This window comes from Xenopus laevis, chromosome 4L, assembly GCF_017654675.1.
Source record: "Xenopus laevis strain J_2021 chromosome 4L, Xenopus_laevis_v10.1, whole genome shotgun sequence".
NCBI lineage: Eukaryota > Metazoa > Chordata > Amphibia > Anura > Pipidae > Xenopus > Xenopus laevis.
In genome coordinates, this window is record NC_054377.1 from 83255936 (window position 1) to 83274140 (window position 18205).

General features: G+C 41.9%; 1 protein-coding gene across 2 annotated transcripts; it reads left to right on the forward strand.

Moving 5' to 3' along the window:
* Positions 1-1985: 1985 nt before the first annotated feature.
* On the forward strand, positions 1986-17751 carry cdc20.L (cell division cycle 20 L homeolog). 2 transcript variants are annotated; one of them, NM_001088307.1, is given in 11 exon segments: positions 1986-2011; positions 5393-5612; positions 7279-7424; positions 7606-7702; positions 8490-8618; positions 8725-8921; positions 9028-9122; positions 14291-14522; positions 16366-16491; positions 16615-16732; positions 16987-17751. In NM_001088307.1, coding segments are annotated over 10 exon segments (1524 nt in total). In that variant the 5' UTR covers positions 1986-2011; positions 5393-5404; the 3' UTR covers positions 17163-17751.
* Positions 17752-18205: the final 454 nt, after the last annotated feature.

Here is an 18205-nt window from a genome sequence, read left to right on the forward strand (position 1 = left end):
CAAATGGTTGGAAAACATTTAAACACAAAAATCTTTAATAGTTAGAGATACTGACAACAAAAATTAAAGTTGTTTTAACATCTATCATAATATAGCCTTTGAAAGCTACATATAACTTTGTCATAAAGTATTTGCTTTTACATTACCTGTCTGATGCCCCATGTTCCTGTATCAGGGGCTGCCATATTTGTGCAACAGGAGTCCGTTAGCATTGGAAACTTTAACTGACATGCTGAGATGGGAAGTCAGGTGGGCAAAACAGTCAGGTTTAGGAGTTCAACAAACAATTACATACAAAACAAACCTCTCAGCAAAAAAATGATCAACATTTTAATGTACATTCATATTTTAAAAAGTAGTTCTTAGTGTCAGTATCACTTTAAAACTTTTGAAGGCAATCCCACTTTAAAATATGAAAAAACTGCAGTTTTTTTTTTAGAGCTTTGATGACTTTCAAATAATTTAAAATACATTGTTTAACTAAAAAGTTGATCTGGTCAGCCAGGAGTGGTTCCCCTTTAAGTCAACCTTTAGTATGTCATAGAATGGCTAGTTCTCTGCAACTTTTCAATTGGACTTCATTTTTTCATAATTTCTGAATTATTTGCCTTTTATTCTGACCCTTTCCAGCTTTCAAATGGGAGTCACTGACCCCCATCTAAAAATGCTCTGTAAGGCTACACATGTATTAGTATTTCTGTTTTTATTACTCCTCCTTCTATTCAGGCCCTCTCCTGTACCAGTCTCTTATTCAAATGGTTGCTGGGGTAGTTTGGACCATAGCAACCACATTGCCAAACTGCAAACTAGAGAGCTGCTGAATAAAAAGTCAACGTAAATACATCACATCACACCAAAAGATAATGTTAAAGGGATACTGTCATGGGAAAAAACATTTTTTTCAAAATGAATCAGTTAATAGTGCTGCTCCAGCAGAATTCTGCACTGAAATCCATTTCTCAAAAGAGCAAACCAATTTTTTTATATTCAATTTTGAAATCTGACATGGGGCTAGACATATTGTCAATTTCCCAGCTGCCCCAAGTCATGTGACTTGTGCTCTGATAAACTTCAATCACTCTTTACTGCTGTACTGCAAGTTGGAATGATTATCACCCCCTCCCCTTTCCCCCCAGCAGCCAAACAAAAGAACAATGGGAAGGTAACCAGATAACAGCTCCCTAACACAAGATAACAGCTGCCTGGTAGATCTAAGAACAGCACCCAATAGTAAAAACCCATGTCCCACTGAGACACATTCAGTTATATTGAGAAGGAAAAACAGCAGCCTGCCAAAAAGCATTTCTCTCCTAAAGTGCAGGCACAAGTCACATGACTGGGGGCAGCTGGGAAATTGACAAAATGTCTAGCCCCATGTCAGATTTCAAAATTGAATATAAAAAAATCGGTTTGCTCTTTTGAGAAATGGATTTCAGTGCAGAATTCTGCTGGAGCAGCACTATTAACTGATTCATTTTGAAATTTTTTTTTTTTCCCAAGACAGTATCCCTTTAACGTAAGCAATGCCTTTAATGGCGAATCACCTCTCGGTAGGAGAAGTATCCCAGCACCGAAGTCCCGCTTGTGTTTATATATCAAATAACAACGAATGTTAAGGTCAAAATCAACGACTTTATAATCCCAAACATTTTTAACTGATTTTAAAAAAGCCACAAAACACAAAGACGCCGCATTACGACTTTTCTCACCACGACCAAAACAAGCAATCAGCCGGGTCACATGGTAGGCTTAACATGCCCCAAGCGACGATCCTTACACGCCAAAGCGTTTGGTTAGTTCGAACATTGCCCGCCCCACAAGCTATCCAATGAGAAACCAGCTCCCGGGGCGTGCTGCCTTGCGGAAAGCTGTTGTTATGGTTACGTTTACCTTCTAACGTCCAATCAGCGTTCGCGGCGGTCTTCGTTTAAAGAGGCGACCCTAGTAGTGCGTAACCGTTATTACCTGGCAAAGATTATTAGAGAGACAGACTGAGACGACGGGTTTTGCGGTGAGTGCTGAAGTTTCATGTAACCGAGCAGTGGGATTGGCGTTTATTAGGGACAATGTTCCTCTCCTTATAGTGTTATTCGCCGAAAAAAAAGGTGTTTCTGGAGAGGGAGTACGGAACATGGTGTGTGCGTTAGTTTTACTGTGTATATTGCTCTATAGCGTGTATATAGGTATATATGTATACAGTGTCTATTTCCCCTCCTCAACAGGGATCTCCAGCTCGTGCAATTGTTCTGTCAGCTGGGGTTACCCTGCACTTCACAATATCCGGGTTACTTTACGGCTTTGTCCACAGCTGCGTCTTTGTTTTCAGCTCAGGCCAATGGCCATGATCCCAGCCTTTAGATTACTGCACAGAAATAGTTTTGAGTGCTCTTAATTCATAGTCCCTCAACTGGCAGGTTTTATTGGGGCAAATCTTTATACATGACATGTCTTGTTGCTACCTGCCTCCAAATTCCCCTAGCAACCATGCATTGATTTGAATAAGAGAATTGAATATTAATAGGAGAGGGCCTGAATAGAAAGAGTAGGAATAAAAAGTAAAATACATTTTGTAGCCTTACAGAGCATTTGTTTTAGATGGAGGTCGGTGATATATGTGTGATTGTGTATTTTATCTGTGTAAAGGTCCCCATAGACTCAAAGATTTTTTTTCTTGCCGAATGACCGATTTTTAGCGAAGTCCGACCAATCCTTCAAAGTTATCGTGGGATTCGAACAATCTCACATTTTGACATTTTTTTTGGCCGACATCTGTCAGAAAATTGATCGTCCAGGTTTAAAAATCTTTATCGGTCCCAGTGCAATCTATCTATGTTTGCAGGGCCAAGCAGGCAGCTACTCTTCAGTTTTGCTGGCAATATCGGCTGAAATGGTCTTTTTAGTTGATGGACACATTGTACATTTAAACTATCATTTCAAGATAATCATGGTCTCACAATAACAACAATTGGATCTTTTAAAAATCTTTACATCTATGGCCAGCTTTATTACTATAACCAGGGGTGTGCAGGCAATGGATCCATCTTCAGGCACGCAGGAGGATTGGAGGCCCTGGAGGAAGGACACCTCGCTGCGATCCGGGTTGAGGGGCATCATGAACTGCAAGCAGCGCCAGGCACACGTGTCTGCTGCGCCTTTGGGGCCCCTGGGCGTTTGCACCTGTTTTGGGCTTGGTTGCTCCTCTTCCCTGCCCCCCTCCCCAATTGCTTCCCGTTATAAGTGTGAATGCAACAGGCCATCTGCTGCGAACATCTGAACTTGGACAAGTGGTGGCAATTAAAGGGGACCAGTCACCCCAAAAAAAGTATTCCAAATACTATTTTATCATGTTAGTCAAGCAAAATTAACTTTAATGACACTATTTAAATTATTTGAATATTGTTTCCATCAGTTTGGGAATTCATAATTATAGCAAGCAGGCAGGAGCCATTTTGTGGACACTGTTATTAAGACAAGCCTTGCATCATCTCAGAATCTTGTTTGTGCACCAGAATGGGGGAGCTGATGTCCATTCCCATGCCCTGGCTACACAATTAAACAGTGAAGAGAACTGGGGGAATGTGTGGAGAGCAGTGACATCTAGGAAGTGCTGAATGGAAAGTGAAAGTAATTGCTTGTCACGCCTCTAGGCATAGAGGAGGGGCAGGCAATATTTGATTGACAGCTGAGATTTTTAAATGAGTTTACAAATGCTATGAACGCTTTTATATAAAAAAAAAAAAAAAAAAAGAATCTGGATTTCATGTTTAATTTGAAAAGGACCTTTATTCTACATATTTTTATGTCTGGGTGACGGGATCCACTTTAAAATGCCATGTGTTTATTGGCCCCTCAAATTTCTGTCGGGATATGTATATACCAGTATGGGACCTGGGGTCAAGTTTATTTAAACATCAATTAAAACCAACAGGAATGTTTTTTTTCTTCAATAAGGATTAATTATACTGTATTATCTTAGTACTGTTGTATTATTATAGTGAAAAAGAAAATATATATAATTTTTTTTAAACGTTTAATTGTTTGGACAAAATGGAGTCTATGGGAGATGGCCTTTCCGTAATTCAAAGCTTTCTGGATAATTGTTATTTGTAGATGTGTACGATGCACAAATGACAAGAAAACCTGACTTCAAAATGTCGACTTGCACAGTAAAATCCAATGTTACTCCTAATGCACAGGTGTAAGTGTGCCAAGGGACACCTGAAGAAAGTTTCCTGGGCTGCTGTTTTCCCCCAAAAAAGGAACTTTTTCCTTTGTGATAAAACAATTTGCTGGAGTAAAATGACTGGTCGTGCCTCTTATTTATAGCAAAAGCAGTTGGTCATATACTGTGTGTATTCACCATACTATTGGCCTGTAATGGAAGTTCTTTTAAGCAAGAAGTGTTTATCAGGATTGCATTTAGAGGTTGTAGTACGTGACTTTCCAAGGCACAGCCTATGTGCCTAGTGTTTTGCTCTTTCTTTGTCAATGAATTAAGCTGTAAATTATTCTCTGGTCGGGAGTCATATAGCTGATTCCTGTAAATCTCTGGCTAAGCCAGAGGGACATGCCCCAGTTCCAAAGGCTGCCACAATGCAAAAATTAATTCAAAAGATATACGATGTAAAATTAATGGTACGAATACCCTACATAGGCACTATGTGATAAGACGCAAAGGAAACGGGGTTAATCCCCTTTGACTTTTTTGATTGGTTTTAAGAAAAAATTGGTTGGATTACCTGGGTTTAAATTCTGTGTTCAATATGCTACTGACAGACACCTATGACTTAAGTCCCGGAGGGTACGAATCGCGTAAGGTGGGCCTTGTGGGCTCATTATGTACCAATTTTAATGTGAATATTTAAATGTAATTTTACTCTGGCGGAGATCGGTTGTTTGGTTGATCGGACAGGTTAGAAGATTTGTCGGCTGTGGGTAATATCTCTGCATATATTGCCGATCGGACGGTTTTCAGTGGGAGACTGTCACTAGATTTTGACGGACATAACTTTCATACGGTTGCTGTCAGGGGCAGAACATCGACTGATTTGTTCTTTTACTGCTTTATTTGATCTGAATGGTTAGTGGCAGGTTGGGAGGTGGGGAAGACCGATCGTTCGAGGATTCGAACGATCAGATCTTTGCATCTGTGGCCAGCTTTAAGGGAAAGCACTGAATAAAAAAGTTGAATCAAAGAGAACTACTCCAACTTTTGTGTGTGTATGTGAGTAGGCCTATTTAATAGGCTGTAGGAAAGGGACCCTGGCAGTCCTGAAATAATGTGTCCTACAAAAATCTCTAAAAGCAAGTGTTTTTGTTTTTTGTTTTTTTTCTAAAATAGTTGCAAGATAGCTTCTGTTATCTAATATTTTGTAAATGTTTGCTTTCTCAGATTTCTATACTCATGGCACAGTTTGCATTTGAAACGGATATTAATAGTATCTTAAAACTGGATACACCCATCACAAATGCACCTCTAGCAAGATGGCAGCGGAAAGCGAAGGAGGGCAACTGCTCTTCATTAAATACTTCTGCAAATACTAGTACTTTGTCTCCAATGAAGGCATCAAACCGATCCCACAGTTCCAGCAAAACGCCATCAAAAACACCAGGTATGGAAATGGTCTAAAGGTCACTGGTACTAAACTGCCTAATTCTTGCCATTGCTTCCTCTTGTCTGGAGCACTGAAGGTTTCTTTTCTGTACATGGACATCATAGTTACATAGTTACCCCATGCATGTGGGTACTCCTCTAAATGATCCCTAGATCAGTGCTGTCCAATTGGTGTATAGCATCCGACCCATGCCCTTTTGTGCCCCCACATGAAAGTCTGGCTGCTGTGTCTGCTTGCCTTGTGTAAGATTTAAGTTATCCGTACTGAGATTAACTACCTCTGTATTGTTTACACCTCAAATTCAGATTGTAATACACTATGTGCCATACTCTGCTTGCCCTATGCTATCCGGGCCGTTAAGGTGTTTAACCATGTGCTGGTCACTGTTATCCACAGGGGAGGAGGAGGAGGCGGCATATTAATTTAAGGGTATGTTTTAATATGACTAAAACTTTTCACATAAGTGATATCCTTGCAGTGAGCACCAGCCTTCCGTACCAAACAAGGTGGACAACACTGTTCTAGAGAATGACTTTAATGTTTATTGCATACCCCGATACAACAGTTAATAGTATGTTCATAGCATAGATTTGATGTTGGGATGGGTTCATGGTTTTTATGAAAAATTGTCCAAACCAATGAAGAAAAGTTGTGTAAATTTTGGGACATGGCTTGATTCAAAGCATTAATGGAAGTCCCCTTTTATTTCATTAATACCTCTCACAATATACATGCACAAGATTAAAAAAGAATTGTCTGCAACACAACCCATTCGTTTGCTCTTGCCATGACTGCTGCAGCATTTAGAACAAAGCTCTTGTGTGCTTCATGTTTCACTCTGTGTTCATGAACATTCTCTGTAAGAGCAGTGGCACATGGTTGCAATATCTGTCCTGCCAGATGGTTTGCAAAACTCTTTAAATTGCACTATGTTGATCACCTGGAGCATGAAGGTGTTAACTAAAGAGTTCTGTGCTTTTATCCCTTGATCCATGGGCAACACTGATTCCAGAACATTATCATAAAAGTCAGTAAGGACAGCTGCAAGGATTTTGCAACCTGGAAATCGCTTTCTATCTTCCCCCATGTGCCATTTCCCTAATTGAAAGCACTGCTGCAATGAATTTAGGTGCATCAGCTGACCTGGTAGCCATAATCCTGGTGTTTTAAAGGGGAGTTCAGTGTGAAAATAAAAACTGGGTAAATAGCCTGTGCAAAATAAAAAATGTTTCTAATATTGTTGGTTAGCCAAACATGTACTCTATAAAGGCTGGAGTGAGCGGATGTCTAACCTAACACTACTTCCTGCTTTTCAGCTCTCTAACTGAGTTAGTCAGCAACTTTACGGGGGGCCACATGGGACATAACTGTTGCCTTTGAATCTGAGCTGCATGCTGAGGATCAAGTGCAAACTTACTGAACAGTTATGAGTGCTGCAAAGTAGAAAGTAGTTTTCTGGCTATTATGTTAGAAATCCAGCCACTCCAGCCTTTAAACATTTCTTATTTTTTGCACAGCCTATCTATTTACCCAGTTTTTATTTTTACACTGAAAAATTTCTTTGATTCCCTAGAGTTGGTATATAATGAGTGTAGGTTAAACCAGTTATCTGGGTGGTGTGTTTTACTTTGTGACTTAAATTTTGAAATGTCTGTTATACCAGGAAAGTCTGGGCCAAAAATGCAAGGTACGCCTTCCAGAGCTGGAGGGGATCGTTTCATTCCCAACCGCAGTGCAATGCAGATGGATGTTGCTAGCTTTCTTCTTTGCAAAGAGAATGATCCAGTAGACACTTCACCTACAAAAAAGGTATGTCTGTTTTATCAGATCATGGGAAACTATTGAATATTTATTTTCACCTATAGCCAATGATCTGAACACAAAGGAATAAAGTCATATTAGAGATTTCCAAAGTTAGTCATTCTATTCTACTTCTGAGATTTTTTGGTACATCTGTTGCTAGGTATAATTACTGTCCATTTTATTGCAGGAGCAGCAAAAAGCCTGGGCAATGAATCTCAATGGCTTTGATATGGAAGAGGCGAAAATCTTAAGACTTGGTGGTAGACCTCAAAATGCTCCTGAAGGTTGGTTGAATATAACTTTATGAGAGTAAGATATTACTTTTACAGGCTTGGGCCCCAGTGTTCTAGTTTATGAACCACTCCAAAGAGGTTGCAGTAACAAGCTCATCAAAGTGCTTTATAGCCAGGAATTTACCAGATTTAGGAGTGGATTGCAGGCCCCCAATTTCACGCTTGCATTCCAACCTAAATCTGTATGAAGTAGGGAGAAATAGAGAGCAGAAAGAGTCTAGCCCAAGGATGGCACAGATTCTCTTTATCCCTATATTTAAACAATTTGACACATACTTTTGTTCCTAAATATTTATGAGGGCAGTTTAAATGACAAGGAAAATCCCCCCATTCTTCCCCAACAATAGTTCAATAATATTCCCTTGCTTGCTAAAAAAAAAAACTTTACTTTAATTTATGCAGCTCCACATGTTCTCCCAGTATAGTCTCTTGCGCCTGCCTTTTTGGATATGGCAAAATCATCCCATAGGTTTTCAGAACTTGCTTCTATGCACTGTAAATAAGCATTACAGTGGACATGCTACAATTGATTTCTGCACTGCTTCCATAGGGAGTTCATCCAATAGTAACCAATGTAAATCCATGACAAGCCAGGAGGGTCACGTGACACAAGCGATACATATGAAACTTTATATACATTTGCTGACTTTGCACTGACCCTACTGTGTTTTTGTAAAGAGTTTAAGTCCACAAGCTTGGTTTACATGTAAGTGCTGTGCTCTTAGGATATGAATTACATTGCAGGATAAATCATTAATGCTCTGTCTGCTATTTTCAGGGTATCAGAATAACTTGAAAGTGCTGTACAGCCAAAAAACCACCCCTGGCTCCAGTAAGAAAACAGGCAGATATATACCTTCCATGCCAGATAGAGTCCTGGATGCTCCAGATATCCGGAATGACTACTGTAAGTAGTACTCCCTGCTGCTATTTTGGTTCAGTTGCTTGGGTTAAGTAAAATCTTAAAGTTGTGTTTTTTTTTGTTTTTTTTATTTTTTTTTTTTTTTCTCCAGACCTGAATCTGATTGACTGGAGCTCTCAGAATGCCCTTGCTGTTGCTTTAAATGACTCTGTTTATCTTTGGAATTATGCAACTGGAGACATAATACTCCTGCTACAGATGGAGAACTCTGAAGAATATATATCATCTGTGTCATGGATCAAGGAAGGAAATTACCTTGCAGTGGGGTCTAGTAATGCAGAAGTGCAGGTAAGCTTAGACGTTGTCAAGACTTTGTGTTTTTTGCTTGTAGTAGGGATTAAATACCTTTTTTTTTTTTTTTTTTTTTTTTTTTTTTTTTTTTCCTCTCCATCAGTTATGGGATGTTCAGCAGCAAAAACGTCTTCGTAATATGATCAGCCATTCATCACGTGTTGGAGCTTTGAATTGGAACAATCATATCCTTTCCAGGTAAAAAAGATTCCAAAATGAACACAAAATTACAGCCTTCTGACACCTTATCCGTGACGTATGTGTGCACTGTAAAGTTCATGCCGTGAAGAATGCAATCTTACACAGGCAGAATGTATTTGATCAAGTTCCGCTTGGATTGCGCACTTTAATGGTTAAGCAGAGCTTGGGAGAGGAGATTAGGAGCAGCCCACGGGCAGAGTGAACCAGCTATCCCATCTGTTCATTGGCTGCTAGACTGGACGGTATGATTAGTAATCTGAAATCTGCATGGTCAGTAGACCATAGCCAAGTAAATCTCTGCAGGAGAGTGTCAAGTGAGTTAGAGGAGGAAAAGGAATCCGTAGTGATATAGTGGATCCTACAGCCTTACGATTAAGGCTAGACTCTGTAGGAGACTTTGCAGGATGGTGTTGAAATGACTATGCATCCTAAAAGTTGGATGTAGTCACATGGGTTTATTTAAAAAAGGGGCTTGACAAAGGACCGGGGAGGTCCGAAACGTTGCCTTTATATGCTATGGGCTACACAATAAATCTGCACTTGAGCACTTATGCAAGACTAACAGTGTGCTGCTGGTAATTTCTTGGAGTATTGATGTGACCCTTTGACAGGATTGGGGTCTTCCGGTTCAGCACCTGGCACAGCAACTGTGAGACGAGTTGGGAGGTGAGCGCTCCATATTTGTGATTGTTATGGGTTTATTTAAAGGCACTAATGCAAAGATCTGATGTGCGGGTTAAGCACCTCGACCCACCCTGCCGATGATATTGCAAAAGGGGCAGGGCAAGTATGAGTATACCTCCAGAAGCCAGCATTCTTAAGGTTTGTGGGCAGGGAGTGTAGGCAGAAGAGCTCAACCCAAACCCACAGATCGAGCCAGCCAGCACATCACTAGAAAACCTATATGGAAAATTTTCTCCCACGTCTAGGGGGGACACAGGGACCGTGGGGTAAAGGACCCTCCCATCAGGAGGCAGGACACTTATGACATCACAACTTCCCTCCTACTGCCCTTTATCACCTGCTACCCCGGAAGGGGACCTGTTTTTTTTTCCACTGTCCTCAGTCAGGAGGTTAGGATCCAGCCTCTAGGTAGGCTAACTCAAGGAATCTTCGGTCGGTGCTAGCACTAACACCTGGGGTGAAGCCATGCCAGACCTAGTCTGCTACCATTGGGCAAGCCCCCGACACAGGATTTCCCAGGCAATTTCCTCAGGAGAAGGCTAGGGGCCTGTGGCAAGGGGTACGAGCCGAATGCTCCACATAAACGCTCACCCACCACGACGTGAGTAAAAAGAGCTGAGCGGGGCTTAGTTTGACTGACTGCTGTCTGTGCTGCTGCCGAAAATCCCCCATGCCGACTCACTAGTGACACGCTCGTGTCCAATTGATTGCGCACTGCTCAAGTGCCACTGTGGGCGCGGACTAGGGGTCAGCGTCTTCACGCACTTACTTCGCACCACTCGGTTAGAAGCGCCGACTGCTGGAATAGGCGGTTATTTTGTCCGCTCTCTTGTGGATCCACACGCAGCACCAGTTACATCAGAGCGGCGTATCCTCCATTGTCTGTGGGTACACAGGTAGTTGGGAGACCATTGCGACTGCAATCGCTCTCATGGCGGAAGGCAGGGGGGACCTATTTAGTAGGGGGGGGACAGACAGACAAGCAAAACAGTCAGCTTTGCCTGCTCAAGATGCTCTTTCAAATTTAGGGAGGGTCAAGTTGATCTGCTTTGCTTGTAGCCTTACCCAGGACCATACATCTGGGGGTTACAGATGTTGTTGCTGGCACTAGCCCAAGTTAGTGAGGGGGAAGTGGTTTCCTCACCCTCCAGATTCTGAATTGGGAGAGGAGGATTCTATGGTCAATGCATCCCCTGGGGTTGACAGTCTCATTAGATCGGTCCTGGAGACTCTTCACATCCAGGAGGGGGGAACAACACAGAACACCCTATCTACCCTGTTTAAAAGACAGTGCAAGTCTGCTGTGTTTTTTCCAGCCCACTAGCAATTCAGAGGCATTCATATTGGAGGAATGGCAGCACCCTGACGGGAAGTTTCAGGTTACCAAACATTTTGCCAGACCGTATCCCTTTCCCAAGGAATCTGTTGTGAAGTGGGGCATTCAAGGACCCTACGGATAAGAGGCTTGAAGGGCTTCTTAAAGCTAATTTTGTTTCACCATTGGGTGAGCCGGGCAGTAGAGATATGGTCAAGTTCATTACTACAGGCCGTACAGGAGGCCGGAACACGAGAGCAGATAACCCAGTTGGCATCCTACATACAGGAAGCAAATCAGTTCCTAGCTGAAGCATCCCTGGATGCAAAGTGAATGGCGCGGACGTCGGCACTGTCCGTGGCTGCCGGCTGGGCATTGTGCCTAAAACTTTGGTCGGCGGACCTTGGTTCCAAAAAGTCCCTTTCCCTTCCAAGGGTCTAAGTTCTCTCCTACAAACGGAAACCTCAGGCTAAGCCGTCGGGAGACGAGAATGCCTCCTCCTGACTACAATCGGGAGAGAGAACTCCCAGATCTTATTGGGGGGTGACTGTTTTTTTTCATGGACATCTGGGCGTAACACATAGACGACCCCTGGGTCGTGCAAACCATTTCAGCAGGTTCTCGTCTAGAGTTTCATAATCTACCCCGAGATGTTTCTTCATGTCCAGAGTTCCCTCACCATGTCAAAAACAGGAAGCCTTTTTGGCGATAATTCGGTCCTTGCAAGTGACGGGTCATTATACCTGTTCCTTCACAGCCGAGATTTCAAGGTTACTATTCAAACCTGTTCATAGTGCCAAAGAAGGATGGATCATTTCCAGAAGATTTTCCTTCCTCAGGAAAAAACGATCAAGATCTGCAGAGCAGTGAACGTGTTAAGGACGTTGGAAGGACTGACTGTCCAGACATGCATGAGGTTACTGGGTCTCATGGTTTCAAGGGAAGACCTTCTTGGAACAATTGTGGTTGATGGTCACAACGGATGCCAGTCTCACCAGGTGGGGAGCAACCTTCCAAGGTCTGTCGTCTCAGGCACTTTGGACTCCAGAGGAGTCTGCCCTTAGCCCAAATGTCTAGAAGATTTATCGTATCACACTGGCTCTAAGATCATGGGAACACCTTCTGCGAAATCTGGCGGTACGGATTCAGTCTGACAATGTCACGGTGGCTTACATCAACCGACAAGGAGGCACAAGAATCAGACAAGCAAATCAAGAAGTGTCTCGCATTCTGGAGTGGATGGAAAAGGAGACTGTCGAATTATCGGCAATTCACATCCCTGGAGTAGTCAATGTAGAAGCAGACATCGACTAGATCCAGGAGAATGGAGTCTGCATCAGGATGCATTTCAAATACTGACAGGTGGGGCTAGCCAGAGATCGACCTAATGGGGACCAGGCACAACCGAAAGGTGCCCCGGTTCTTTGCAAGACACCGGGATATGTTGGCGGAAGGGGTGGACGCCATGACGATGCCTTGGCGGTTTCGGCTTGCATATCTGTTTCCTCCTCTTCCCATGCTGCCTCAAGTCATACGAAAGATCGCCAGGGAACCAGTTACGGTCATTCTAGTGGCACCTCGTTGGTTCTGGTATTCCGGTCTTTTCGATCTGTCACTAGAACCTCCAGTAGAGCTACCCTGTGTTCCACAGCTTCTGTCTCAGGGACCTCTGTTTATCACAAGCCGCAGATCTTCAAATTAATGGGATGACTCTTGAGGCTTCAGTCTTAAGACGAAGAGGTTATACTCGCCATGATCAAGGCTCGCAAGCCAACTACTTCCAAGGTTACCACAGGGTGTGTGACTGTTATAGAAGATGGTGCCTTTCTGAAGAGGGTCCATTTGCTATTTTTCAACTACCTTGGATTCTACAGTTCCTTCAAGCAGGACTACAGAAGGGACTTAGCCTGGGGTCTCTGATGGCCCAGGTGTCGGCATTATCAGTCTTTTCCAGGAGAAGATGGCACTTATGGATGTGCGCACATTCCTTCAGGGAGTTTCACACATTACTCCGCCATTCAGACATCCTGTTCCACCCTGGGATCTAAATTTCGTCTTCAATGCTCTTTTGGACAGTCTGTTTGAACCTTTACATGAGGTGAGCTTGGAAGTACTTGCATGGAAGACTCTTCTTTCTGGTTGCGATTTCGTCGGCCAGACGAGTGTCTGAACTAGGTGCTACGCACAGTTCCTGGGTTTCTGCCTAAGGTGGTTTCCATCTTTCATATCAATGCTGAAATTGTGCTTCCCTCGTTTTGCAACAATCCCAAGAATGAAAAGGAAGCTACACTACATCGTTTAGACGTGGTCAGAACTCTTAAGGTGTATGTCTCTCGTACAAAATCAATTCGAAAATCCGATACCTTGTTTGTAGTACCCTCAGGGTCACTCAAGGGTTTGCCAGCTTCAAAGTCCACTATTGCGCGCTGGATCAGAGAGACGAGCTTACTTGGCACGGAAGAAGTCGCCACCTATCAGAATAAGGCCCATTCTACTAGGGCTCTGGGAACTCACATTTTGGCTTCGGCTGAACAAGTTTGCAGGGCGGCAAATTCAATACTTAGCTGTCTGCAGAGGCAGCCTTCGGCCGGCAAGGTGTTGCAGGCAGCATTAGTGTAGAAGAAAAGGTATTCCCTCCCTGCTGTGGGATGTCTTTGGTACTTCCACCAAGGTCCTTGTGTCCCCCTAGACGTGGGAGAAAAGGAGATTATATACTTACCGTTAAATCCTTTTCTCTCAGTCGTAAGGGCGACACGGGGCTTCCCTCCCTGATTTTTCTGTTATGTTGAGAGATTATTGGTTTATAAGTTCGGTTACTTGTTAAAGAACTGGTTCCCTTCCTGTGTAGCAGGGGATAAAAGGACAGTAGGAGGGTACAAAGTTCTGATGTCATCAGTGTCCTGCCTCCTAATGGGAGGGTCCTTTACCCCACGGTCCCTGTGTCCCCCTTACGACTGGAGAGAAAAGGATTTAACGGTAAGTACATAAATCTCCTTTTAGAATAATATGCATGTTGTTGACTTCGATGGCAGTAATTTTTTAGTTTTGGTAGTTTTCTCCTCCATGCCCCCAAGTTGTTGGTTTTTTTTTTTTTTTTTTTTTTTTAACATCTGAAAATTTATTAGATTTGTAAACTTATTTTTTTTTTTTTTTTCTTCCTTCTAAGTGGTTCACGAACAGGACATATTCATCATCATGATGTCCGAGTAGCCCAGCATCATGTATCCACCCTAGCCGGTCACACTCAGGAGGTATGTGGCCTTAAATGGTCTCCAGATGGCCGCTATCTTGCCAGTGGCGCAAATGACAACTTGGTGAATGTATGGCCTTGTGTTCAAGGAGATTCAGGGGAGTTTTCGCCAGTGCAAACATTCACACAACATCAAGCAGCTGTTAAGGTAAGTACAAAGCAAATGGATATCACGGTACACTGTACATAGACTTCATTTGTACTGGGTATGTATTGTTAAAGGGGAACTATCGTGAAAATTAAGAAGCCTAGCCCCCCTGCTCTCATGCTGATCTGTCTGACTACTTTGCTTGAGCTGGCTGAATACAGTTACTTTGTATCAACAGCCATCTGTCCTCAGCCTGCATCCTCCAAACACCACAATTCCCTTCCCACGAGATTCCAATAAGGAAAGGAACATCAGAGTGCAATGCATTGTGGGTTATGTAGTTCCTGCATGCTGTCTGTAAGCTGTGGAGCAGTTGTTACAATTTGTAATATCAGTGTTTAGTCCCTCCTTCCCTGCCAGGATTTCAAATGATGCAGAAAGAACTGTTAAACAGCTGGATTTCAGCATAGAAAAGGGCATTTATTCATAGTTTTTGAAGAAAACTGTAACTGTGATGGGTATATTAGTGGTTATGTGGGCCTCTTTATCAAATTGGTTTGGAAGCCAGAGTTCCCCTTTAAATGTTCTGCATTGTTTCTGAAATCAAGTTTCATCTCCCCTATCCCTCTCTCAGCATCTTTCTCTTCATTCTGTCTAATTGCAGGAGTTGGGTGTTGGCTAATTATTTACCATTAGATCCAATATCTATAGGGAGCTCCTTTTGCCTAGCAGATGTATTAGAGCTCACTCTATTAGAATCAGCAGACATCTTGTCTCTCTACATGCCGAATTTGTGCCAAAGTCTTATTTTGAATTTGATTTTGTTTGTACTGGAATCCGTTATTTGAGTGAGCTCTAATACATCTGCTTGGAAAAGAGCCTCCCCCCCCCCATGAGATATATTGGATCTAACTGTCAATGATTATCTGACACCCAACTGCTGCATGAAGAGAGAATGAAAAGAAACAGATGCTGAGAGAGGGATAGTGAAAATAAACTTGATTATTTCAGAAATGGTGCAGAATTTTAATTGACTATTTAGAAAGTTTATTTCAGTATGCTGAAGCCAAAATGTAATTTTCAATTTTCTTGAGTTCCCCCTTTAATAATTGTGGCTAATAGAGGAGCTTAGTAAACTTGAATTGTGTCTAGGAAATCAATTTGATTCTTGATCCTTCCCCCTTCCTTTCTCCAGACAATGTGCTACCACTGTGTGCCTGATGACTTATTAATCCTTTCCTTTATTATCTCCAGGCTTCTACTTTTCTTCCCACTCCCGTTGTTTTAATGTTGCAGTCCTCTAAAATGGCGAGAAATGTTTCATTTAATGTGTTGCAGCTAGTGATGTGAATGTGTCAAAAAAGAAATTAGATTGATCTAGTTTTCATTTGGCCAAAGTAAGACCCAGTGCAAGTTTTATTTTTTTAGAAAGCAAAGCAAACGGTCATCTCCACAAGGAGGTAATATTAACCCTTAGGTGATCCCTGTATTGGAATGGCATCATGTAGACTTCCTTTGCCAAACCACTGCCCAGGATGAGGTATTGCTTGATATTTTAAACTTTTGCATTAAAGTTAAGTGAAAGTGATGCCTCTTGACACTTGACAGATGCGTATATAATGTGTTTTTTAATGGCCATAAAAAGCTGGTCACTGCCTTTTTTATTTTCAATCTGGACCAGTGTAGTCTTATGTAGACATTGTACTTGATTGTACTTTATGTATAATGTAATTAGTGTGGCTAGTGGAACAGGTACCTCACTGGCCTGATATGTTTTTATCTGAATTCTTTAAGCAGAAAATATCCTATTAACCTGTAACTTGGAATGAAAGTTGATTTTTGGGTATGTGATTAAGCATGCAGACTTTTTGGATTTTTAAATTAATTTTTATTTCCCCTCCAGGCTGTTGCATGGTGCCCATGGCAATCCAATGTGCTAGCAACTGGTGGGGGAACTAGCGACCGACACCTTCGAATCTGGAATGTTTGCTCTGGAACATGCTTAAATTCTGTCGATACTCATTCTCAGGTAAAGTATAACTGTTGCTGTCGCTCATCCTCCACCTCCTTTCCACTTAACATGCAAGACAAACTGCACACTTACGGTAAATACTTTTACTTTAAATCTAATGCTGCTCTTTATGTTTTGTAGGTGTGCTCCATAGTATGGTCTACAAATTACAAAGAATTGATATCCGGTCATGGATTTGCACAGAATCAGCTTGTGCTGTGGAAATATCCCACTATGACAAGAGTGACAGAACTTAAAGGTAGACTTGTATATTAAAGGGATTCTGTTATGATTTAGTTTTATACTCTACCATATAAAACTTCATTCCTGAACCAATAAGTACTTGCAGTAAAGAGTGACAAACTTATCAGAGCATAAGTCACATGACTGAGGGCAGCTGGGAAACAATGTCTAGCCCCATGTCAGATTTCAAAATTAAACTGCACTTAATCAGTTTCTCTTTTGCATCTTCCAAACAGACCTTAAACTTTATTTTATATATTTTTTTTTAAGGTCACACTGCTCGAGTGCTTAATCTAGCAATGAGCCCAGACGGCTGCACTGTGGCTTCGGCTGCTGCGGATGAAACGCTGCGATTGTGGAAATGCTTTGAGGTGGATCCTGTCACAAAGAAAGAAAAGGAAAAGGCGCGCAGCAGCAAGAGCATCATTCACCAAAGCATCCGATGAACAAACTTTGCTTTTTGTTTTTAAACTCGTGCCTAATGTATATTTTATATATTGTGAAATAAAGCCTTAAATGTTGTATAATTTTACTGTTTGATACTGTAGAAAGATGGAACTTTATTGAGACGCACCTGTTGGAACTGCTGTATTGGTCTGAGATTTTCTAACCCCACTTCTGCCCATATACTGGTGTAGGCAACTATTTGTACCCTGACCCGTGTAGAGGTTTTTAACATGTATCCATTTATGTCCAGTCTTCCTGACTCTTTGTTTTTTCATTCATAAAAAGGGTTTTAATTTTAAAGAGGTGTATTAATACTGCAATGGAATGGGGAAATAGAATGACGGTTAACCTATAGCTGCAATTTGTGCTTCTGTATACTTGTTGTGTTGATCCTAGTAAAGTATTCAGTGTCGTACACTGCTGTAGTAACATCCTACACCTTTAGTGCAGTAGTGGTAATAGCAGGCAATATTCACCTGTCATTATGTGTGTGTGTGGCCTATGGGTATAGTAAAATGTCTTATGTCCACCCTCACCAATGTATAAGGCTGTGGTTCAACCAATGTAATAAAACTGTAAATAATTGTATTTGGGCTTGTACTTTAAATTTCCTCTCTTTTGTTTTCTATAGCATGGATTGCTATTCACTTACACAAGCATACTTGCGCACACACACTCTGTTACTGTTTATCCGTTTTCTGCTACTTGTTTCACCTGCTGTTTTTGTTTGGCCACAGACCAGATTCTTGTAAAGTATGTTTCCTTTTAATACAGCCCCAGGGTAGGCTTGGATTATCAGGTGCAGTGCTTGCCAGTCCCCTCTATCCATAGCACTTACATTATTGAACATGGTTGTGTTGGCAGGGACTCCTATGCTGGAACTTGGGGCTGTCTATTTTAAGTCCCTTTACCACGTGGCAGTTCATTTTCTGTACCAGCTTCAGTTAACATCATAAGCTTCTCAAATGTGCTTGTAAGGAGGAGAAATGTGAGTTGTTCGGTTAATGTATATTTAGTTTGGCCTCTAGATGGAGTTAGGTTA